Raw genomic sequence first — 25,871 nt, forward strand, 5'->3', positions numbered from 1 at the left:
AAAAAACAGTATATGTGAAAAAGTGAATGGAGGGAGAGTGTCAGAGAGAAAAATCATCTGTTAAATGGATTGTCCTCTTCTGGATAGTTGAGCATTCTTAGTAGTTTTAGTGCACTATCCCAAATGTGGCAACATTATCAAGGTTGAGCATATCCAGGAGATGTGCTTTGTATTAAGGGTAAATATTAAGAATAGTGATCAGAGCTTATTCCATCTTTACCACGAGTTGCCTAGACCTGCACTACGCACGGGTCACCCCTACTTGCAAGCGCAAACTTGACTTACTTGTCTGTTTGCTTACTTGGGAAATGGATTAAAACCAGGATTATTTATAAATTAGCTTGGTATCTTTAAGGTGTCAGGAGTTGTACAGTTGAGAAGTAGTGTTTTGAATGAAAGAGAGGATGCCAAGGATAGACTAGAAGTGAAAGTGAACACTCAAGAAGAGAAAATTATCTTGACTAGAAATCAAAATATTATCAAAAGTAGAGGGGAGTAAAGCAAGATCGTTATTCCAAGATATAAGACAGGTTTGTATTTGGTAGTATTGGAATTCACTAGATTATCTTCACCCCCCCCATCACTTAAGAACGGTAAAGAGATCAGTGTTTAACCACGCTACCGGCCAAGATGTATATATATGTCCAGTTTATCATGAATGCGAAGTACATATTAAAATTGTAATATCATTGATATTACATTGAAATATATGATGGAAACGAAGCGTATGAGGATGCATATTTGATTCATAATGACTGGTAAGGTGGTTAAGACGAGTTTTGGAAAATCTAGAAATTTGAATCATTTGAGCACTACAGCACAGAAATGGAGCTAAAGATTGTTAATGTAATGCCAGCCTGATTGGCCGCATGATTAACATTGCCACTCTCCAAATGAACATGCTACAGGTTTGAATCCCACCACGAGCATGGATGTTTGTGATCAAGAGCAAGGTATATAAAATTATATTAAAAAATACTGACATTACTAATATTTTATAGGTTTATAACATTTCATGGGATGGAGACACATATAGAAGATAAATGTGGGCAAAAAGTACAAAGCCCAGAGATGCTTCAGTATTGATTGAGAAATCTGATGAAATGAAACCATCCACCATAACACACACACACACACAGTGAGCAACCAGATAGTTAAATTGGAGACTCAATCATAAAGATTGAGTAAGAAGCTCTCTTTGCCAGACTTGATTAGATGTCTTGGAAATATTCAAGAGTAACCACAGAAGAAAATCTCCAAATTTTACCATGCTTGTGTCCACAAGTGAGTAAGGTGGAAACAGATCTTCTGTGGAGTGAGAATAGAGGAATATATATGTTGGTAATTACTAATTAATTGGCAAGCTTCCAGGTAGGGATGAAGTTGGATGTTGATGACTATTGTCATTACTTACAATAGACAATGGTACAGGAGTTTGATGGCTGACTTCTACTTTCATTTTTAGAGACAGGTTGGATAAGGTCTGTTTCTCTGCTGTTATAGATGCTAGATGACTATGACAGTTAATTGAAAGCACAAGCTTTTAGAACAATTGGTAGAATAGATTACCGAGAATTTTTCTGTTATCTTTATGGTGAAAGTTCAGGAGAGGCATGCAGAGAGTTGTGTAAAGTAGGAGGTGATTTTCCCTTCTTCCTGTATAACAGTTCAAGAAAAAGACTGATGCTGAGAGTCATCTTGATCTTTAGTTGATATCGCCATGTTTCCATCATGGATTTGTGTATATTAGAGAGAGAGAGAGGTGGAAATGTAGAAGAGCAGTTATATTCAGTAGCCTTAGTGAAAGAACAGAGGTCTTGACCATTTGAACAAGAGGTAAATTTTATGCATTTCAAACTTATTTTGCCCCATTGGTTGATGGTGTTTTCACAGATGTTGAAAGCCATAGCGCATGCCAACTGTGATACCCTGGTTTTTGACTTGAGCCATTAACAGTAGCTGAATTTTTATCTTTTACTGCCTGGTGCTATTGGAGAACCAGGACATGAATAGTGGTCAGGAGTTTTGTGCGAAGTGGAAAATGAAAACTCATTCTAGCAAGGATTATTTCAGTTATTTGGTCAGAACAGGTATTTGGATCTCAAGAATGGAAACAATAATCATGCCATGATACAGACATAGAAACCCAGAGGTCATCTCATTTATTGCCATTATATTGCTAGCATACGAGGCTGAAATTGGATGAGAGAAGTTCAATCTGCAGAAAAGGAAACATGGATAAGATTATGATTAGAGTTGCCAAGAAGAGCACACGATCTTTACAGTGTATTTTAAGGGAGAGCTCGATAAGGAAAGAAGATTCTAGGGTGTTGAGAGAATTATGAGGTTGGTAGGTAGTAGTTTGTTTTAGATCATTACTTACAGCAAATAATTCAATTTCCCTGCCAGCTCAATCTGTAAGGTTAGAGAAAGGAAGGCAGTTTAAATTATGAAGACTGAAGTTTTCATGGAAGATGATCTCACTGATTGGATAGTTAGATTATAGAAATCAGTCTTTAGGGATAAATAATCAAAGAGCAAAGGTTGGTTGATTGGTAGAGCCTCTGCTACTAATGGCTCACGCAAAAAGTTAAGTAAGTTTGAGCACTGTTAGTAGTTGGAAGGGGTTGAGTCGTTCGATGCTGTTGGCACCCTCTCCCTCAATGAGTCTTTGGACTCCCTGGAGGTGTCACATAATAATATTCATCAGATAGCTGTAAAGGCAGCTGATGAAAGCAATAGTATGAAGTAAGGAAATCTTATGCCAGAGAAAGTGATTCAGAGGTTAGTAATCTCATATGGAATGTCAAATTTGACAAATGCATATTCTCCTTATGGAAAGAGTCAAAGAGAATGTAGTTAGAATGGTTGGAGTGAACTGTAGTTGTAGTGGATGCCAGTTGGCATTCAGATTGGATTAACAGATCAGGTTTTAACGTATCCAAGTGATGGTATATACATCAATGTTTATGTTGAGGGTTTGTTTGTTTGAAGTGGATGTTGAAGAACTTTTACTGCATGGGATTGTCATGTTTTATTGTTGTTGTTATGTGCCATCCAATTGTTTCCATCTCTTAGTGATTTTGTGAACAAAGGCTCTCCATCTTACTTGTTCTCTTGTCTTTTCTTTCAGCAGTTGTAAGTTCCTTTGTTATCCATCCAATTCATTCCTGGTCTTCTTCTTCTCCTGCCTTTAATCTTTCTATCTTGTTGCTTGATTTAGATTCTTTTTTTGTTTCTTCCTGCAGTTCTAATTCTCTCCCTGTTCCTCTCCAAACTTTTAAAGTTCTGTATTGACTCTTAGGTAAAGTCCGTGTGTACAGTCCTTTTTTATGTTGTTGAAAGTAAGTGTAAATAACAAGTTATACTAGAATATTAATTATAATATAATAATTATAATAGCCAGCCTGGCTGGCTGCGGGTTTGAATCCCGCCGTGGGATTCGATGTTTGTGATCGTCTGTGGAAATACTGGTGGTGGTGGTCGGTGGTAGATGCCGTTGCAGTCAGTTGGTGGATTGAGTGGTGGAGACAGAGTTATAGAGCAGGTGCCCTCCCTTGATGAGCCTTTGGACTCCCTGGAGGTGTCAAATAATAAAAATAATAAAGTTTAATAATAATACCTTCTTATATTTCAGCAATGTTACATTACCATCATCACGGATCAAACACTGGTACTAACACTGCACAAATGAGACTGAAGAAAGCAGAAGTCAGGCCTAGAATCCTAAATGGTGTCACCTAGTGGGCTAAATTGGGTTGTCTTGGGTGTCGGGCTGATGATCATTAGATTTATCTCCCAAATTTGGGGCATTCTCATGCACCCAAATTTGCTGAGGTTTGGAAAGTTTTTCAGAGCTGAGGTAGACTTGAGGAATAGTCTTTCATACTTGTGTTTGCTGCAGTGAAATAGAGTGGCTTTCTTCCAGCATATCCTCTGATGGGTGTCCAAAGCGTGGTCAGCAAGTCCTGAGTGGCTGTAGCGGTGGAACCAGATGTGGTCCATTTGTTCGAATATCCTGATATTGGTTGTCATGTCTGCTTGTCCTTAATAAGGATAACACCCAATCGTTGATGTTGCACTTTAATGGAATAACTTACACCACAAAGAGAAATAAATAAAGAACAGGTTTAATTGATTTCAATATTTCATCTCAGCCATAGAGACATTAACAGCAATACAATGTTAAAATTGCAATAACACACAAACACACACACACACAAGAAGTGAATAAAACTGAATGTGAGAATTACAGAGATATTTCCCTACTGACTGTTCCTGGCAAGATTTATGCTAGTATACTTGAGAAACAGTTGAGAAGAATTGTGGAAGAAAAGCTTGGTGAAGAACAAACTGGATTCAGGCCAAATAGAGGCTATCAGGATCAGATCTTCATTTTACGACAAATAGTTGAGAAATCATGGGAATATAACAAAGATCTGTATTTAAGTTTTGTCGATCTGGAAAAGGCATATGAGAAGGTGCCAAGAGAGAAGCTATTCAATACACTACAGTTATATGGTGTCAATGGGGCATTATATCAAGCGATTCTTAGTCTTTATTTGAGTTGTAAATCAGCAGTTAGGATTGAAGGAAGTACAGGAAGATGGTTTAATGTTAAATCTGGTGTGAGACAAGGATGTACATTATCCCCTCTGTTATTCATTATCTATATGGGTCATATTATGAAGGAAAATGGTATTAAACCTGATATCAAAATTGGAGATGTTAATGTCAGATCTTTGTTTTATGCAGACAATGTTATACTTCTAAATAAATCTGCTACAAGTCTGCAAGATTCCCTGACTAAATTGAATAACTGTTGTAATAGATATGGTATAAGGCCAGCAATAATAAGACAATGAAAATAGGCAGAATCGTTGAAAATGTCAACTGCGTTGTGAATGGAGAACCTGTGGAACAAGTAAAACATTTCAGCTAATTAGGCACAATTTTTAGTGAAGATGGTAAATTAAATATGGAAATAGACAACAGAATCAACAAAGCTGGTATGGTAGGAAGTCAATTGAATAAATTCATATGGAATAAGAGAGAAATTAGTCAGAACACTAAATTAGCTGTATACAAGACAGTGGTCAAACCAGTTTTAACTTATGGATCTGAGAGCTGGATCAGAAGTAAAACTCTTGACCAAAGACTAGAGACCACAGATATGAGAGTCCTGAGAAAGATTAGAGGCATGAACAGATGGCATCAATGGCAATATCATATTAAAAAGAGGATATTAGGAAAGAACTTGACATTGTCAGCATCCAGGAATGCGTTAGCAAAGCTAATCTCAGGTGGTATGGTCATGTAAACAGAATGGGGGAGGAAAGATTAGCAAAACAAGTGTTCTCTGCCAGGTTGGCAGGAAAACGACCAGAAGAAGACCAAGATATAGGTGAATTGATACAATACAAAGTGCCTTAGACGATAGAAATATATTATCTGATAATGTTGGAGTCTTGACAAGTAACAGACTGATTTGGAGGAAAATTGTAGATAGGAAGTTAGTAATGATGTAAATTTTTCACATAGTACTATCATATCCTGTACACCCCTTGAGGGTACATGTCAGGAATTTGATGATGAGTAACAAGAAGTGGAAGAAATTGCAGAATAAATAAAGACTATAAGTCCTATGAGGGGTGCTCTCTATAGGTGCTGTTAGCTAGCCTTAAATGTTGGGTGGGTGGCCTAAGAATGAAAGTTTCTCAAATTTTGGGAAGTTTTTTTTAAAGTCTGCTAAAGATTTTAAAAACAGTCTTTCACGTTTGTATTTGCTGTGATGGAGCATGGTGGTTTTCTTCCATCTGATTATGTGTAAGATATTCAAAGGCTTGATCTGCTAGACCAAAGTGACCATAGTTTTGGCAGCAAATGCAATTTATGTGTTCATCTAGGCAGATATTAGCAGATCTTCCAGTCTGAATATAATATGATAATTTGCAAGAATAAGAAACCTTGTAAACACCTGGAATTGAGAGGGAAGGAAGCAGATTCCTAGGAGAGCAGAGAAGTGAAGCCAGCTTCAAATGAGGTTTGAAATCAGTGCAGGGATTATATTTCTTCAAAGTCCTGGCTATTTTTACTGAAGTGTCCTCAACAGTCAATACTCCAGAATCCAGTTCATTATTGAAAAAAAAAAAAAAAAACAGCTTGCCATTTTTAGATACTCTAACCACACGTCAGCCCATTGTTACTGTTTCTTTCTCTGTTTAAAGAAAACCTATCCATATAGGTAGATACATAGATAAACTTTCCCACCAGTCCCCTTCTCGACAATATGGGGTCATCAAAACCCTTGTCAACAGAGCCTCCAACCTCTGTTCCACCCAAGCTTCCCTTATAGCAGAACTTACCTTTATTTGCCAAACCTTCCTATCCAATGGTTACAATGCCAAAAAAAACCTCTACAAATTATCTGTCCCTTCCACCTCCTCACATCCCTCTCAACATTAATACTACAGTAATGCTATTATTTTTCCCTGTATCCAGGGCACTTCATAAAAAAATAGCCAGAACTCTGAAGAAATATAATCTCTGCACTGCTTTCAAACCTCATTTGAAGCTGGCATCCTTCCTCCACTCTCCTCAGGGGGTGTTCAGGGTACATGATATCATGATAGTACCAGATGAAAAAGTTACATCATTACTAACTTCCTGTTGACAGTTTTCCTCCAAATTAATCTGCTATTTGTCAAGATTCCAATATTATCAGTTCTTATATTTCTCTCTTTTAAGGCATTTTTTACTGTTTCAGTCCATATAAATCTTCTTTCTCTGGGTGTTTTTTCTTTCATTGTGGCAAAGAACACTTGATTTGATAAAATCTTTCTTTTCCCATTCTGTTTAAAGTGGTCATACCACCTGAGATTAGCTCTGCTAACACATTTCTGAATGCTAACAATGTCAAGTTCTTTCCTAATATCCTCATATTTTAACACAATACTGCCACTGTTCGCTTTCCTAATTTTTCTCAGAACTTTCATATCTGTAACCTCCAGTCTTTGATCTTGTGTTCTATTTCTAACCTAATTCTCAGATCTATAACTTAAAATTTGAACATTGTCTTTTATACAGTTAGTTTAGTCTTGACTAATTTCTCTTATTCCATAATATTTTATTCAGTTGATTTCCTACCATATTGGTAAGCTTTGTTAATTCTGTTGTTTATTTCTATATTTAATTTGCCATCTTCACTAAAAATTGTGCCTAAATAACTGAAATGTTTTACTTGTTTTATAAGTTCTCCATTCAGGATGCAATTGGTGTTTTTGACGATTCTACTTATTTTCATTGTCTTTTTATTGCTGATTTTCATACCAAATTTATTACAGCAGTGTTATTCAGTTTAGTTAGGGAATCCTCCAGACTTGTACTGGATTTATATAGGAACATAACATGATTTGCATAAAGTAAAGAGCTGAGATCAATATCTCCAATTTTGGATATCAGATTTAATGCCACTTTCCTTCATACTGTTTATTCATATAGATGGATAACAGTGAGGATAACGTGCACCTTTGTCTCACACCTGATTTGACATCAAACTATTTTTCTGCACTCCTTCAAAACTACTGATCAAGAACTCAAATAGACTGTGTTGTCCTATATAATGTCCCATTTCGACCACATAGGTTGTGAACATTTTTTTTACCTCTTGGTATTTTGTCATATGCCTTTTCCAGATCTACATATACAACTTAAATACAGATCCTTGTTATATTCCCATGATTTCTGAACTGTTTGTCTTAGAGAGAAAATGGGATCCTAATAACATCTATTTGGACTAAATCCAGCTTCTTGTTCTTCAAGCTTCCATTCTAAATTTTTCTTAGCCATTTCTCAAGTATACTTTCATAAATCTTATCAGGAAACACTCAGTAGGGAAATTTCTCTTTAATTCTCCCATTCAGTTTTACTTTGTTTTTATAGATGGTTTCTATGAGAGCTCTGCTCCAATCATCTGGAATTTGACATTCTAACTAGGCCTTCTGAATTATGCAGTGTAGCACTAAAACGTTTATGCCTGCATATTTTGATATTTCCTATATATTTGAGTGTTTCTGGTCAAATATAAACCCTAGTTGCCTCTATATACAAGTAGTCCTGTTATGGAAACTTCACATGCAAACTTTCTTTGCTTACCCTTGGATAAAGGATTAAACCAAGAATATAATTTCTTGGCATCTTGAATTTATAAAGCAAAAAAACTTTTAACATCTATCTCGGATCAAGAGTAATTTAATAATAAGGTGATACACCTTTTCACTACTTGTATGTGAGAAATATATGACTTCTGCATTACTTCAACCTTGGTATCCCTTCTAGGTCTGGCTCCCACTGACAAGACTTCAATAAAGATTGAAACCAGTCTGGGTAGTGGCCCTTTCCATAATGCATACAACCCTAAAGGATATGTACTTTGCATTATGGAATACTAAGGCAACTGATGTGAAGTCATTAGCCTCTGTATACCAGTAGCCCTGTCTTGAAGATACTTCACATACAAACTTTGTTTGCTTACACTTAGATAAAGGATTAAACCGAGAATCTTGCTATCTTTTATTTATGGAGAGAGATAGATAGATGGTTGTATGCGAGTCATTTTCTGGTCCACAGACTGTGTAACCAATTCCAACAGTCACAAACGGTTTCCTAGAGATACAGTAAGGAAGCCCACATGTTACAAGTGCAGGGGGATGACTGATATCTCTGATCATTTGCTTGCTGAAGCAGTAGTGCTATACCTAATCAGCTATGATCTGACTTTGGTACAGCTATGGAAACATTGGTAATTAGTGTCTGCTTTCACCATGTGAAGAAGACTTTGTGAAAGTGGTCTCTATGCTAAGTGACTAGTAGTCTGCATATCCCTATCCCCACACCACAGAAGAGAACATTTGAAATGGGCCACATCAACTGAACTTAAGACTAATGGGGGAGTGACGTTGTTTACAGATGAGTCCTGATTTGTTCTACAAAGTAATATCATGCTCTGATCTGGAAAGCCAGGGACACTTATGGTGGAGATGGTGATGGTTTGGAGAAGAAGCATCACATTGGGTTGATGTATCAACCTGTATGTGCTTCCTAGTGAAACCAAAATGTGATGTATTAGTGTTAGAAAGTAAATGTCATGCAGATTGTGAATATTTTGACTGTTCAAAAAAATGTTAGGGAAAAGAGAACCACAATAATAATCAAAAGTACTTTCTCAATTTTTAACTGAAGTGGTTGCCATGTTTGGTTCCCAGAGTAGGAGTTTTGGTTTCTGTTTCCCCCACCCACACTTACTATATGTGAACATGCAGTTCAACTATAGTATGCTCTTGAGACGGTATCACCCTCTCAAGAGCCTTCTAGACATTTAGTAGTGATCCATTATCTCCCCTATATGTAACCTCAGCTTGGTCAGTATCAACAATGCCCTTTGGTTGGAAAGACCTGGGTTCAAATTCCATCTAGGATGCAAAGAACCTTTATAAGGGCTTTTCAACTGAAGGCAAGTTAGTCAATCTCATATGGAAGTGGCAGAGGGTTTCCTCCTAGAAATTTGGGTTTTTCATCTCTTAAAACAAATGATCCATTAAAAAATAAATATAAATAACAGAACATAATACACTAGTCTCAAAGCCCGAGTTGCTTTGGCCATAAATTCAAAACAGCCAACCCCATATTTGAGGTTACAGTTGTAAAACAGTTGTGCAGGCTGGCAACCAGATGGTGTCAGGACCAAACCTGGAGGTAATGCATTTAGGAGACTTTCCGATCAGTTGGCACATACTCTTGTTGCCAGATGATCATGCCTGGATGGAGGCAGTATAATAATATGCAAGGGCACTCTCAAGGCCGCATTACTGGTATGGAGACTTCTCTTTTTTCTCTCATCATCATCATCAAATTCCTGCCATGCACCCTCAAGGGGTGTACAGGATATGATAGTACTATATGAAAAAAAATTTACATCATTACTAACTTCCTATCTACAATTTTCCTCCAAATCAGTCTGTTACTTGTCAAGATACCAACATTATCAGATATTATATTTCTATCGTCTAAGGCACTTTGTATTGTATCAATTCACCTATATCTTGGTCTTCTTCTGGTCGTTTTCCTGTCAACCTGGCAGAGAACACTTGTTTTGCTAATCTTTCCGCACCCATTCTGTTTAAGTGACCATACCACCTGAGATTAGCTCTGCTAATGCATTCCTGGATGCTGACAATGCCAAGTTCTTTCCTAATATCCTCGTTTTTAATATGATATTGCCATTGATGCCATCTGTTCATGCCTCTAATTCTTTCTTAGGACCCTCATATCTGCGGTCTCTAGTCTTTGGTCAAGTGTTTTACTTCTGACCCAGCTCTCAGAGCCATAAGTTTGAACAATGTCTTGTATACAGCTAATTTCTCTCTTATTCCATATGAATTTATTCAATTGACCTCCCACCATACCAACTTTGCTGATTCTGTTATCTATTTCTATATTTAATTTACCATCTTCACTAAAAATCACGCCTAAGTAGTTGAAATGTTCTGCCTATTTTCATTGTCTTTGTCTTTTTATTGCTGAACTTCATACCATATCTATTACAACATTTATTCAATTTAGTCAGAGAATCCTCTGTTGTTCCTCTGTATCAAGCCTTGATAAGACCCCATCTGGACTTCTGTGCCCAGCTATAGGCACCAGGGTTTCTTCGTGATGGGGAGGAAGTGGAGCGGGTCCAGAGACGAGTGACCAAGATGATAGCAGGTCTGTGGAATGAACCTTATGAGAATAGGTTGAAGATTTGTGGGTTGCAGAAATTGGATGATAGGCGAAGGAGGGGTGATATGATTGAGACATTCAAATTACTGAAGGGTTTTTATAAGATTGATCCAGAAGATATTTTTGAAAATATGACTGGTGGTGGGAGGACTAGGGGCCATGCATGGAAGCTGGGCAAGAGCGTGGTTGACAAGGGTGTTAGAACTAGGTTCTTTACTTGGAGAGTGGTAAATGAGTGGAATAAGCTTCCAGAGTCTGTTGTGGGTGCTACGACCGTGAATGAGTTCGAGGCAAGGTATGATAGATACTGTGTGAATGTTGAATAGTTGTTCTTGACATGATGTTAGGGCCTCCCTCGATGAGTCTGTCTACTCCTTGGAGTTTCCCGGAACAATAATAATAATAATAATAATAATCCTGCAGACTTGTAGTGGATTTATTTAGAAGTATAACATCATCTGCATAAAGCAAAGAGCTGACATTAACATCTCCAATTTTGATATCATGTTTAATACCACTTTCCTTCATAATGTGATCCATATAGATAATGAATAACAGAGGGGATAATGTACATCCTTATCTCACACCAGATTTAACATTAAACCATCTTCCTGTACTTCCTTCAATTCTAACTGCTGACTTACAACTCAAATAAAGACTAAATATTGCTTAATATAATGCCCCATTGACACCATATAACTGTAGCATATTGAATAGCTTCTCTCTTGGCACCTTGTCATATGCCTTTTCCAAATCGACAAAACTTAAATACAGATCTTTGTTATATTCCCATGCTTTCTCGTCTATTTGTCGTAAAGTGAAGATCTGATCCTGACAGCCTCTATTTGGCCTGAATCCAGTTTGTTCTTCACCAAGCATTTCTTCCACAATTCTTCTCAACCGTTTCTCAAGTATACTTGCATAGATCTTGCCAGGAACACTCAGTAGGGAAATACCTCTGTAATTCTCACATTCAGTTTTATTTCCCTTTTTATATATGGGTACTATGAGAGCTCTACTCCAATCATTGGGAATTCGTCCCTCTTTCCAGGCTTTCTGAACTATGCACTGCAGCCACTGTAAGACAACAACCACAGCCCATTTTAACTGTTCAAACTATGCCCTGTAAAAATTTTTTCTGCCAGGAGGATGGTACTCTGCTTTTGTGTAATCCAGTGTTCCTTGCCAGAGGATGCCTAATCTTAAGTCTTCCCTTTTTGACCTTCTGTGGTGGCTTAAGATATCCCCGCCTGATTATGGTTCTACCATTTCCCCAGTTCTAAAAATTATTCTGATCTCTTTAAAAATCATTCTGAACTTCTTATCCATATCTTAATTTCATACACTCCAAATTCCCTAATAACAAAATCATCTTACTGGTGTTTTTATCCACAATTCTAACTGGCTTTTTTTTTTTTTTTTTTCAAGCTGAAGAGAAGCAGAGGTATTCCCGGATTCTGACTGAAGCATTCGAACGCATGCACGCCATCAAACACGAATTATCAAATGTAACGGCCTAACAGTTACTAAAGTGTATGTTTTCATGTAAATTGATGCACTTGTTTTCACACCAGTACAGCCTTGAAAATGCTAGACAGTGGCTAGTGAAACTTGTTGGCTCTTTGTATTTGTAATCATTAAATCTTAGGGTCTTTTAACAATAAAAGTTCTCAATTTTAACAGCTTAGACCAAAAATGAACAGTTTAAATAACTGTTGTAATATAGGCGGAAACACTGAAAAATATCAACCATAGCTTCTTGAACCTATAGAAGAAGTAAAACATTTCAACTATTTAGACACAATTTTTAGTGAAGATGACAAATTAAATATGGAAGTAGACAACAGAATTAGCAAAGTTGGTATGACAGGAAGTCAATAAATACATAATGAACAAGACAAATTAGTCATAAAACTAAACTAACTGTATACATGACAGTGTTGAAACCAATTTTAAGTTATGGATCTATCAGATGGGTTAGCAATAAAACACTTGATCAAAGACCACAGATATGAGAATTCTGAGAAAGATTAGGGGAGTGAACAAATCGAATCCATGGTAGTATCAGATTAAAAATGAGGATATTATTGAAAGATCTTGCCATTGTTAACATTCAGGAATGCTGTTAGCAGAGCTAATCTTAATCACTTAAGCAGAATAGGAGAGGAAAGATTAACAAAACAATTATTCTTTAGCATGATGACAGGAAAAAGACCTGGAGGAAGATTAAGATCTATGTGGATTGATACAGTAAAAAGTAAAAAGTGCCGTAGAAAACAGAAATATAAGATCTGATAATGTTGTTTTGTCAGATAACAGATTAATTTGGAGGAAAATTGTTTGGATTTTTTAATTCAGTTCTCCTTTCAGGTATACTGTTGCTGTTGATATTTAGTTTAATTTGGTATTGCAACAGTGCTAAATGGGAAGATCTTCATGACTTTTACTTCTCCTTTTCATGGTCAGACTACTGTTTCCATTCCTCAGATTCAGATACCTGTGATTTTATTACAGAAATTATCCATGTTGGAATGGAGATTTTCATTCCTCACTCTGTTAAAATTCCCACTCTATATCTATATGATTTTTCAAAATGTGTTCGACATGGTCCAGGAAAACAAAACAGCTTAAAGTGGCTTGAGACAAAATTCCAGCTTCATTTACACCTTATCATGAAGCAGCAGTGCTTGAAAAAAGTATCATTAAAAGTGCTGTTTTCTAATATCCCTTTCAAAATTAATCAGGGAGATTAATGGTAGAATCTACCACAGCATTACAACATTCATCAAATCTGAACTAATTGGGCTGCATCACTTTACCTAAAATATGGGAGACTGTTATTTTGAGACCTTCAGTGAGTTTCGTTTCCATCACTGCACCCATAGAGGGCACCAGTTAGGGCTGTAGGATCTTGTCTTTCATATTCTGTTTGTCTTCTTGCTAGTCTTTCTGCATGCACATGCTTAGTTTTATTTCTTTGTACCTGTGAAGATGTCTTTGGTGACCAATGCTAAATATTGACATAGTAATTTATAAGCTAAATAAATTTAGTAATTCTTATCTCTAGATGTGTGCTTAAGACCTTTCCTAAAAATTCTTCATGTAGTTCAGAAGAGAGCAGTTGGTGGGTTGATGACCTCTCTCTCTCTCTTTCTCTTCAGCTAGTGTTTCATAGTCTGTTTCTGCATTTGCCTCTTCTATAGATATTTCCATGCACACTGTTCAAGCAAAACTAGCATCCATTATCTCCATTTCTGCTAAGCCTATAGGAACACAAGCAACAGGTAGCAACATTCTTTTACAGTTGAATTCACCAAACTTGCTACTCTCAGAGTTGTCTCTTATTCCACAGAACTGTAGTAGATGGAATAAGAATGCTTTCCCAGTGAGGTATTCCCCCAAGGACTGCAATCTCCCACTTTTTAAGAAGGATGTCAACCTATTACTTTGCTCTTGACCCCAGGTCACACACATGGCATTATTTGTTTAGGCCTTGTGGTCCCTTGTAGGAGTGATTTAAAACACCTACTTTTGTTCCAAGACACAGTAATAAGAAGTCAGTAAGACTGTATATATATATATATATATATATATATATATATATATTGACTAATTAGTCTTTTGGCCATAACTAACAATGTGATAAGTCTCCTGAGTATCCAACTGTTATTATGCATTTGCTTTCATAAAGGTTCGAATGAAGAATGAAATACAGGTAGCCCTCATATAATGTGGATGTTAGGTTCCACAGAAATGCCTTGTGGTCCCTTGTAGGAGTGATTTGAAACACCTACTTTTGTTCCAAGACGAATAATGCATTATATAAATCATGTATGCGAGACTCAGATAACTATATAGAAAAAGTAGGATTATGTTCCGAAATCGTTTTTTTTTTTTTTTTTTTAAATTATATAAATGGCAATGAAATATCCAACAAAAATATTTTTATTTAATTCAGGTAATTCATGTAAGTTAAGAAAACATAAACTATGAAACAAAATACATAGTATAAACTTATAAAAATACAAATTGTATGTAAACTTCATTACCCATAATGCATAAATGTTTTAGGAAAAATAAAATAAAGTGCATATTTTAATCATCATCACCACTGCCTTCAAACTAACATTTCGTAGATGTTCTTTATTTATGAGTGGCCAGATGTCGTCATCACTTGAAATCTCTTGGACATCATTTGTATAATTCTCATGTCAGTAATAAGACCTTGCTTACCACCGTGCTGCAATTTTTTTTTATTAAATTCATAATATGGAGCTAAACAAATATCCAATTGTCCTGTGAATTTTACGGAGCGCTCCATTAAGAGATCATTATCCATAAAATAACTTTCTTGCCAAGTTCAATTCTTCTGCTAAATTCTTTAACGGATTCATCACAATCAGAATCTTCGGCAGAATTTTCCCTGCCATTTAGTTCGACGTCATCTATTAATTGCACCAGTTCCTCCTAATTTAAATCTATTTCTCCATCAATCAATTCACTAATTTCGTTTTCAACTATATCACAAAAGCCCACTATGTGGCCATTACTATAAAAATAAATTTTTTACATAAAAAAGCATTACATATTGAATGTAACTCACCAGAAAATAAAGTGTTCAGCTTGAGATTAACTTATGATTTTTATTGTGCTTTCCTGGCAGAAAATGAAGACAACTTTCAACAATAAACACTTTATACGGTAAACAATTGACACACACATGCATGCTAAAGGTTTTTCCCCTAATACAAATTCGCTACTTATAACTATATGTGCGATATAGGCAGATGCAAATTTAACGAAGATAAAATTTAAGTTGCGTGGTGAAAAATATATGAAAAGATAAATGGTTACTGCAATTTGTAGGCCGCGTTATATTGAAACGCATTGTATAAGTACCATGTTATACGAGGGTTACCTGTACTGCCAATATTTTTCTTATGGTAGACAAAATTTCATATTGCAGTATGCATTGTTCTATATTATTTTGCAACTTCATATTGGTTTATTGCATTCTTCAATTAATTCTGAAATTTCAAGTTTTTTTTGTTTTTTTTTCCAGTGAAAGTAGCATGTTTGTATGATGTATCTTATAATTTGTACAAAGCTATATAAACAGTGAAAAGAATATGCAACAACTGCATTTTCTTTTAGAAATAGTAACTTCCATAGTAACTAATCTGAAAATTCTCAAAAAATGGGATGAGTTATATAAAAAATTTATTAATTCTTTTGAAGTGAAACTAAAAGGATAAAGAGTATACATGCTCATCTGTTTAAATAGTTTGTTTAAATATGCATCCCAGAAACATTGTGACAAAATTGTAAAAAAGAGAATTTTAACTTAGTTGAACATGCAAATGGTATGGTATTACAGGAACTGAAGAGAACCTCCAGAGTCAGTTATTTAAACTACAGTAGATGTGCAGTAATTTTTCAGTATGAAAATATCATTAGAAAAAACAAAAATGATGATAGCAGGTGAACTAATAAAGTATAATTTCGGAATTAAACAGAATAATATTTTAGCACGTGATGGAATGTTTGAAATCATATCCTGTTCTAATATTTACAAATGACACTTCAATTGGGAGAACATAATACAGGCAAAAGTAAAAGAACGATCTCTAAAAATCAATAAAATATTAGGATGTTTATTGGAAAAATAAGTAATTTTTTTTTATCATCTGTTAGCAAATGAGGCACAAATTTAACAGACACATGTTTCATTTACAAATCTTCTGCTAAAATTCGCTGACACAAATTTCATGACAAATTCGTTTTCAGAAACTTGCTCAGTGGTCTTTTGACGATCTTCATTGCTTTCCTGCAAACCCTTTTTAATGTTTTCATCATTTCTGCTTGTCAAAGGTTGGCCAGATTGTGGTTGGTCTTCAAGTAACATGTTCCCATTTTTAAAAAGGGAAAACCACTCATAGACCTGTGTTTTACCTAAAGCATCGTTCTTAAAGGCTTGCTGAAGCATTACAGTAGTTTAAGCTGCAGTTTTACACACAAGAAAACAAAAAAAGCAGCTAAAACAATGAACACCATTTCACACAGGCCACTTGCCAGACTGGTGGTGAAAATTGCACCCTCACAATGCCTAGTGGCTTCATCCATAACTAGAAAATGCGTGTGCACCAAGTTTGGATTCTATTTATTTTTGGGTATTCCCTCGTATAAATAGAATGGACTCAAAAATATGGAATGCCTGCATTGAAATATTTATATTACAATAGTTTTGAGTTTACATTGAAAAAAGTTTTAAAATGCAAACCACATAAAAGTCCCTCCACTCTGCATAATGGGGAATTGAAACTGCACACAGGACAAAGAAATTGTTATTCTAGATAATCCAAATAAAGCTTTCTGGGTATATACACTTGATTATTTTATATTGCTTTCTTCTTTTTTTTTGTGATTTTTGTAATTATTTTTTTGCAGAAAAAAGATGGTTTGGCCGTAAAGCTCCTTCTACCAGACCCTACCTTGGCATTACCATGTTGACCCTTACACCTGGACTCATTCAGGAACTACAGCAACGCCATCCAGATTTTCCTAATGTTCAGTATGGTGTACTCATATGGAAAGTAACGATGGGTTCACCAGCTGATGTGTGAGTATTTGTCTATGTTAAAAAAAGAATTGGTTGGACCAGTACAAATCCATATACAGTTGACTCACTATAACAAACTTAGAAAACAGAGAAACATTTTTTTTATAGCAGATAGTTTGCAATAATGAATTTCTTCATGAGACTTTGGTCATGACTTTTCATTAGTTTGCTATAGTGAGTAGACTGACATTACTTTATTTTTAAAAGCTGCTTTGTGTGTGTGAAACTCCCACCCAAGCTAAAGATTTCTTTATTTAAAGTTTATTTATTTTGTATTTATTTGGCAATCTCTTGCTGATTATCTCTCACTGGGCACAGTACTTCTCCCAATAAAGACTGTTACAAACATCCACATGCATTAGTGGGATTCAAACCTGCAGTTGAAGAGTGAGCACGTTAACCTCCCAACAATCAAGCTAGTAATATTGCAGTAATTTTAAAAGAAAGAATTCCTTTCTGTTAATTTTGTATTTTTGTCTTATGTATAACTGCCTGTAAATTCCATATCTCATAATAAAAAAATAAAAAAATAAAAAAAAGTGAGGAATGCACTGAAAAGTAGGAGGTTGACTGCAATTTAGAAGCTGTTTTATTATTTTGTTATTACATTGCCTATATGAAACCACCACTTCCATGTTTTGTTGAAGATCGCAGCAGATTGAAAAGTTTTATGTTCGGTCTTGGAGCACGATTTCCAAAATATCTAATCCTCTGTCCACCCACAGTACTAAATACAGTCAGTCCTCAATTTACAGCATATGCAACTTACGTTACTTGTACTTACAACGACTATCCTATTAACACATTCACCAATACCATTTCACTCCTGTAACCCATGCATTAGTGTTATTGCTGCCTTCAAGGCATATCATTTAAATACTTTTGTTCAGACTACCAAAGGTGAGAAAATCCTCAAGAGACTTTTGTAAGGAATTCCTTATCTTGCAGTGTACAAAGAATGTTGATTCAGCATGGAATGAGGTGACAGCAGAGGGTATTGATGATGTTCTGAAGAAGCTGCTGAAATTATATGTTTGTACATTCACAAGATTCAATGAAGACAAAGCTGTATAAAAGTGATTGGTGACAAGGTGGAACTAAAAAGTTAAAGGTTAACAATGAAGATGTAGTGCAGTTGAAGAAGAGCTCAATAAAGAGACCTTATAGATCTAAAAGTATAGAAGTAGAAGAAAGGAAAAAAGCAGAACAAGAAGCTGAGACCTACAAAAATGTTTACAGCAAAAAAAAAAAACTGGCAGCTAATAAGGCAGTTCGGTTGTTTGAGGAAATGCCCCCCCACCTTCTGAGTAAAGCAGACAGAATGATACAAGCCAATTGCTTGCTGTAGAGAAATTCATACAGAAAAGAAAACACAAACTGTTCAGACTAAGTTGGATGTAATGTACAAATTTTTAAAGAAGTCCAGTACTGCTGTTGCCTTTTAACCCCCCCTCTAAAAAAAAGATAAGCCTACATCTTTCACATGCATCTTGTGAACCATCCTCAGTACACTTTGTTGCATTTCCTGAATTTGAAGAATTTGTTGTTGATAACTCAGCCTTCCCTACCTCCTCCTATGAATTGGTAAATTAATAGTGAAGCAGATATTTCAAGAAGCATACTTTGCTCCATATGTTTCCAGCTGATCATTTCACTGGAAAGCACATAGAAATGTATGCTTGTTATTTATTACAGTACAGTAATTTGATGTTATCATTTGCATACTCTATTACTTCACTGTAAACAAAGTAAAATTGTTAAAAATATAAGCAAACAGACCTACATATTTTAGCATTTAGGCATACTATTTCTTTACGTATTCCTATGGTTTATGTAGTGATTTTCAACTTAGGATGGAATCATCAGAACAGACCTCTGTTGTAAGTCGAGGACTGACTAATTATGTACTTCTAACAGCATTTCATAGGTTCACATTAGAATGAATATGTGGACAGTCAGTCCTTTACTTATGAGACATTTGACTTGACGATGACCATCCCGTTAACACATTCACAGAATACCACCTTCCTGCATCTCATAGACCACTATTACTTCTGCCTTCAAGCATATTATTTAAGAAATGTTTTTTCTGCTGCTGCTAATGCTGAAGGTGAGAAAACACTCAAAAACTTTTGATAAGATTAAAATATCTTGCAATATACCAATAATATAAATACAACATGAAATATGGTGACAGCAGAGTATATGAATGGTGTGGAAGAGACTGCTGAAAATATGTTCATACATTCATAGGATTTGACAAAGCCTTACGAGTGGTTGGTGACAACATGTTGCTGTTCAAAAGAGTTGGAGATTGACAATGAAGACCTTATAGAGCTAGAAGCTCAGAAATTTGCAAAAGAGGAAGAGAATAAAAAGCAATTTGATCATTTGAAGAATTTGTTGTTGAACCTGTCGTCCCTGTTTCCTTCCAATGAATCATTTGATTAATTAAGTAGCATCGAAGAATTGCTCCATGCTTTTAGAGTTGATTATTTTCTGTAAGCACACAGGAACACTGACTAAAGTTTCATTATTTATTACAGTACAATACTGTATACAGTAATTTTATAATTTGTACTTGTACTGTTTCACTATAAACAAAGGCTGAAATTACAGCAGGATCATCGTAATGGAACCCTATTGTAAGTTGAGAACTGACTGTGTGTGTGGAGAGAGAGAGAGAAGATAGGAAATGGGGGGGGGGGGTACTGTACTACTGATGATAGCATATGCTGATGAATTGTAGCCAAAGAGAATAGGAGATAGGCAGGAGGTTGGTGTGATATCAAGGTAACAAGACAAAATATACGGTTGGTTGCTGCTATAGGCCAAGGAATTCCAGGGATGATCTGGAAGACAATCATCAGCAATTTAGTGTAATGAATGCAGGTCGAGTGATTATTATGGGAGACTACAACTATGGATATATAGATTGGAAGGAAATGTAATTTATACACCTACTGAGAGATAATTGTTTGCTGCAACATGAGATGGATTGGACTCAAGGTGCAAGAGTATTGGAACTGGTCATAGCATCAGAGGAGCTATCCGTAACTAAGGTGGCTACATTTTCTCCAATTGAAGAAATTGACCATGCAATCTGGACTTGGGAGACTGTAAAAAAATGAGGAATTTCTGTCAAGAAGGGTACACGTTGAACTACAAGGCAGGTGATTATGACAAGCTGAGACAGCTTGAGGCTATGCTACGGCATAAAACTCTCCAAGGCAAGGATGTTAGTAGTGCTTGGGAGATAAGGAGTATCTAGGGGAAGCTATATTAAATTGTATACCTAAGTTAAGGAGAGTTAATCAAGTAGGAGTTAAACGGATAACTAACGTCATTAAGCATGCGCTTCACAAAAAGAAAATGCTGGGTAAGGTATATAAGGAGAAAGGTGACCAGCATGGCATGGAAGGCAGAATCAGATTATGAGAAGAATCTAGCCGAACAGGCCAAAGGAAATCCCAAAGAGTTCTTTCATTATGTGGCAAGAGGAAGAATGACTATGGAAGATTAACCTTAATGAGTGATGATGGTAATGAGGTGACAAAAGCAGATAAAATAGTTGAGTTACTGAGTGATCACTTTGCAAGGGTATATTATCCAAGTGAGGTTAATGCTATGGCATGTGTGACAGACTTATGTGGGAACGGAGGTGGATGAATTGAAGGTAAAATTGCAGAATCTTAGTGTAAATACAGGTGTGGGATTAGATGGGATATTAGCTCATGTTTTGAGGTAATGTGTAAATGAACTGACAATTCTCTAACAGTGATAGAGTTTCGAGGGAGTGGAAAGAGGGAAAAATAATTCCCTTGCATAAGGGAGCTTCTAAGACTGCAAATTATAGACCAATCAGTATCCTAGCAGTGGTGGTAAAAAGTACTTGAAAAATTGGTCAGATGAGAATTCAACAATGTATTGATAAAGATATGATGCTCTATGAGGGGGCAACATGGCTTTGTGAAGGGTTAGTCATGCCTTAGTATTTTACTAATTTTTTATAATAGAGTGAGAGCTGAGTTGGATATAGGAGATGATTCTGCTGTTAATAATTCTGTTAATGGGTGTCAGTTTAATGTGGAGAAATGAAAAGTCATGCATTTTGGGATAAATAGATTATAAGCTGTGTACCACATTGATGGAACTCTACTCCAGGAAATAGATGAAGCTAGAGATTTAGGGTTGGTGGTGGATAGTGAGTTGAAGTTTAAGAAAACTGCTAAAGTAGCTCCTAATAAGAGCACTTGACTATTGAAGAATACTTTTAAAAACTGAGATGTAAGAGGAAGAATTCATCATAAAATATTATTACCAGATGTCTTTATTTCAAAAATTTTTGGTTAAGTTTCATATCCATTGTCAATACAATTGTAGGAAAAATAAAAAAAAAGAATTCAGTTTAAAGCATGTGATATTATGTGCACTATTGGCTGCAGGAGAATAGCTTCATCTGCATTAATAGATATTCAAAATAAATTACAATAAAATAATTTAGTTAATAAATAATTTTTAAATATAACCAAAAGAAATTAAGGAACACATGAAGGTGAGTATTAGTTAGTATAATTTCCCAAAATTGAGAAAGTTTTAGACAATCATTTTTGTTCAGGTTTGGGTTGTGAATGTGTGCTTCACATCTTTCCAGAAGAAAATAACTTTTGTGTAACACTTTAGTGTGCTAAACCAGATTTGTTTGGTTTAATTGAAATGCATTCCTGATGTTCTTCAAGACAAATGTGTGCAGAACAACCAGTTTGTCCATAATAACATAAGCCACAAGAGCAGGGGGATTCTGTAAACTCCAGGATAAGAAAGAGGAGGATATTTGTCTTTAAGTGAAATAAGGAAGTATTAAGTTTTGGAATGACTTTTAATGAGATTATATTGATAAAAGCATATAATAAACAACTATGTTATACCAACTAGTTTCACCAACTAAGGCTGTTGGCATCTTCAGGGTACATAACTGAAAAAGTTTCAAAAAAGTGAGGTGATTTAATAGTTTGGCCTTTTTACATTTAAGGAGTTCAAAATGGCATACCTTTCTTTTGATTTCCTCATGAATTCTATTCATGTTAAAAAACGTTTAATTTTCTTGACCAAAAAGCTCTGGAATGACTTTTAATGGGATTATATTGATCAAGTGCATATAATAAACAACTATGTTATACCAACTAGTTTCACCAACTAAGGCTGTTGGCATCTTCAGGGTACATAACTGATGTAAGGCACTAAAAAGTATTTTTTAAGTATTAAGTTTGCGAACTGGATGGAAAGAGACTTGTAATTTAATCTATTGAAGTAATCTTGCTATTTTTTTCTGAAAGTCCTTTAACATGTGGAATATACAAGTTGTGGTAATTTCTACTTGAGATGGGTTAGGATGATAGCCATAATTATTGATAATGTTTCAATAGTTTTTGTATTATAACCATATATATAAAGGTAGTTCTGATAATAAACACTTTGTTAAGAATTTGTAGAACATATTTTATGAGCTCTGTCAACTAAAGATTTGATTACATGATTTTTCCGACAAGGGTGATGATGTGAGTTAGAATCAATGTATTTACCCTTATGAGTTGATTTTCTATATACTGTGAACTGTTGACTACCTTTTGGTTGATGTAAAATGAGAACATCCAGGAAAGAAAGAAGAAACTGTTATCTTCTACTTTCCAGGGTAAGTTTGATTCTTGCATTTATTGAATTAATTTTTTCAAGAAATTCATGGAGATTGGACAAGCAAGAGTTCCATACAGCAAACACATAATCAGTATCCGTACCAAACCAATGGTTTTGGTTAAAAAACATCCAGAATATGTTGTTCGAAATGTTCCATAAAGTAATTAATTAGAGTTGGGGGAAAGGGGAGACCCCATATTCTATCTGTTTATACAGTTTGTCATTAATTCAGGATACTTTAGCTGCCAGAACAAAGTCGAATAATTTTATGCTATCAGGAGGAAAGTCTTAAGAAGTAATTCAGTTGTATCTGTCAGAAGATTATTTGTAAAGAGTGAGACTACATCAGAACTTACTAGAATATCTGTGAGTTGTAAGATAATCCTAAAATTTTATTCTTAAAATCTATTGAATTTTTTTTTTTTCCCCATTGAATCCATTAAATTAGAAAGAAGATTAGATAGTATTTTGTGGCTTTATACTTAGGACATCTGATATTGTTCTTTTTTTGTTTGTGATTTCCTACAATTATATTGACAATGGCTATGAACCTTAGCCAAAAATGTTACAAATAAAGACATTTAAATTACCTATTTTCCGGTGTATAAGACGCACTTTTTTACCTTAAAAATTCATCTTAAAAATGGGGTGTATCTTATATAATGAAAGTAAAGATTGTTTCCTCTTTTCAAAGTCATACGCACTCCTTTTTATGTTCCAAGATCTTTGTAGGCGGTTAATGGTGCAATCAAATTGATGCATGACCTTCACGTGACTTCTAGCATGTCATTGGCTAAGTACGGGGAGTCCCTATTCAAATTTCATAATATCGTGGCCGATGTTTATCAGTATTGAGTTGACGTGTTGAGATATTTTGTGTTCAGTTTGATATTTCCTCGTAGATTTTAGTGATGGAAAAAAACAGGCGACATTCATATACTTCAAGTTACAAATTGCAGGTTGTAAAATATGCGGAAGAACATGGGAAGCTGAAAGACATTTTGGACCTCCGCCTACAGAAAAAATGATTAGAACTTGCCGTGGTCAGAAGGAGATTTTGTACAATTTGCGTAATTAAAAGCAAGCGGAACGTGGAAAAATTGCGAAGTGGCCAGAACTAGAGACCGAAGTTTTGAAATGGGTGCAAGAAAATTGGCAAAATGGCATTGCCATTTCAAAAAAATTATTCATACACATGCAGTCAGAGTAGCCTGTGAGCGTTGTTTTGGTTTAGGTAAAGTTTAGGTTTTTTCCAGAAAATCGTATTAAATTTCTTGGGTGTGTCTTATACACCAGAAAATACGGTAAACGTAAGTGATTCTGGTAGTAATATTTTATGATGTATTGAAGAACACACTAACAAGTAGAGAGAGAGAGAAGGAAGTGTTATACCTCTTTATAAGGTCCTGATATGTCCAGGTCTGGTCTCTTGGGGATGAAGTGGTGCAGAGGATTCAGAGGTAAGCAGCAAAGATGGTGAGTGGACTGCAGAAAGTGGGGATATGATAGAAACATTTAAGTTACTTAAAGGGTTTTATAGCATTGATGCAGGTGAAATGTTTCAGCATTTGGCTAGAATAGGCAGAAAAAGAGGTCATCCCTGGAAGTTGATTAAAAGTGTGGTTAGTAGAGGTATGAGGACTAGATTTTTTGCTTGGAAAGTTTTGAGTAAATGGAATTGGTTGCCAGAGTCAGTGCTTTGTCTGTGAATGGGTTCAAGGAGAAGTATGATAATTTGTGTGGATAGTTTGGGCCTCCCGTGATGAGTCTTTGAACTTCACAGAGGTGCCCATACAATAACATGTACACGCAGTGGCGTAGCTAGAGCTTTTGCTGCCCCTCTCAATACACGTCAAAATGACGTATAGGGAAATAAATTAAAACACTTATGTTTATTTTTGAAGTAAAACTTTACTTCCAACATTCTAAAATGTTATTTTCTTGCTTTTCCGTTAGCAAAATCGATCACATTGTCAAAGTCTGTTTCATCACTCAGTTGTTGTTGTTCTGTAGAAGGTATGGCAAGATTTCTTAAATGCAAAGTGCTGCCCCCTAGCTACGCCACTGTGTACACACACACTGTCTTTATTAGTGTATGTTTATTGTACTCTTAGGATAGTGCTGATTCCCAAAATAACATTCACTCAATGTCAATGCTTGGTTCAGCCAGTCTTGTCCTTAGTAATATAGATTATACATTTGCTTTCTATTTTTTTTTTTTTTTTTAAGCTTACACAGTGATCCGAATGCATGTTTGAATAAAAACTTTAATATAACTAAAATCTACATTCGACGTTTCGACCTTTATGTCAAGGTCATCTTCTGGAGCATACAACTATACACAGAAAACAAGCTACACTACAATCAAACTGGTTTGTTAAAGATACTGACCGACCACTGCAACAATTGTTGGCCTGACCTCTGGTGAAAAATAAAATAAAATTTTATTTATTATATTTTATTTTAAAAAAATATTATTTTATTATATTTTATATTTTTTCACCAGAGGTCAGGCCAACAATTGTTGCAGCGGTTGGTCAGTATCTTTTAACAAACCTGACCTCTGGTGAAAAATAAAATAAAATTTTATTTATTATATTTTATTTTAAAAAAATATTATTTTATTATATTTTATATTTTTTCACCAGAGGTCAGGCCAACAATTGTTGCAGCGGTTGGTCAGTATCTTTTAACAAACCAGTTTGATTGTAGTGTAGCTTGTTTTCTGTGTATAGTTGTATGCTCCAGAAGATGACCTTGACATAAAAGTTGAAACGTC

General features: G+C 35.3%; 1 protein-coding gene across 1 annotated transcript in view; it reads left to right on the plus strand.

Moving 5' to 3' along the window:
- The window catches only part of HtrA2 (HTRA2-related serine protease), an 81,459-nt gene that overhangs the window by 49,790 nt on the left and 5,798 nt on the right, over positions 1-25,871 (plus strand). The window contains exon 5 of the mRNA XM_090414953.1: positions 17,227-17,398. Within this exon, the coding sequence (XP_090271079.1) occupies positions 17,227-17,398 (172 nt within the window). The remainder of the gene's footprint in view (positions 1-17,226; positions 17,399-25,871) is intronic.

This window comes from Typopeltis vanoorti, chromosome 26 (assembly GCF_054136105.1).
Source record: "Typopeltis vanoorti isolate ZY-2024b chromosome 26, IOZ_Tvanoo_1.0, whole genome shotgun sequence".
Taxonomy (NCBI): Eukaryota; Metazoa; Arthropoda; class Arachnida; order Uropygi; family Thelyphonidae; genus Typopeltis; species Typopeltis vanoorti.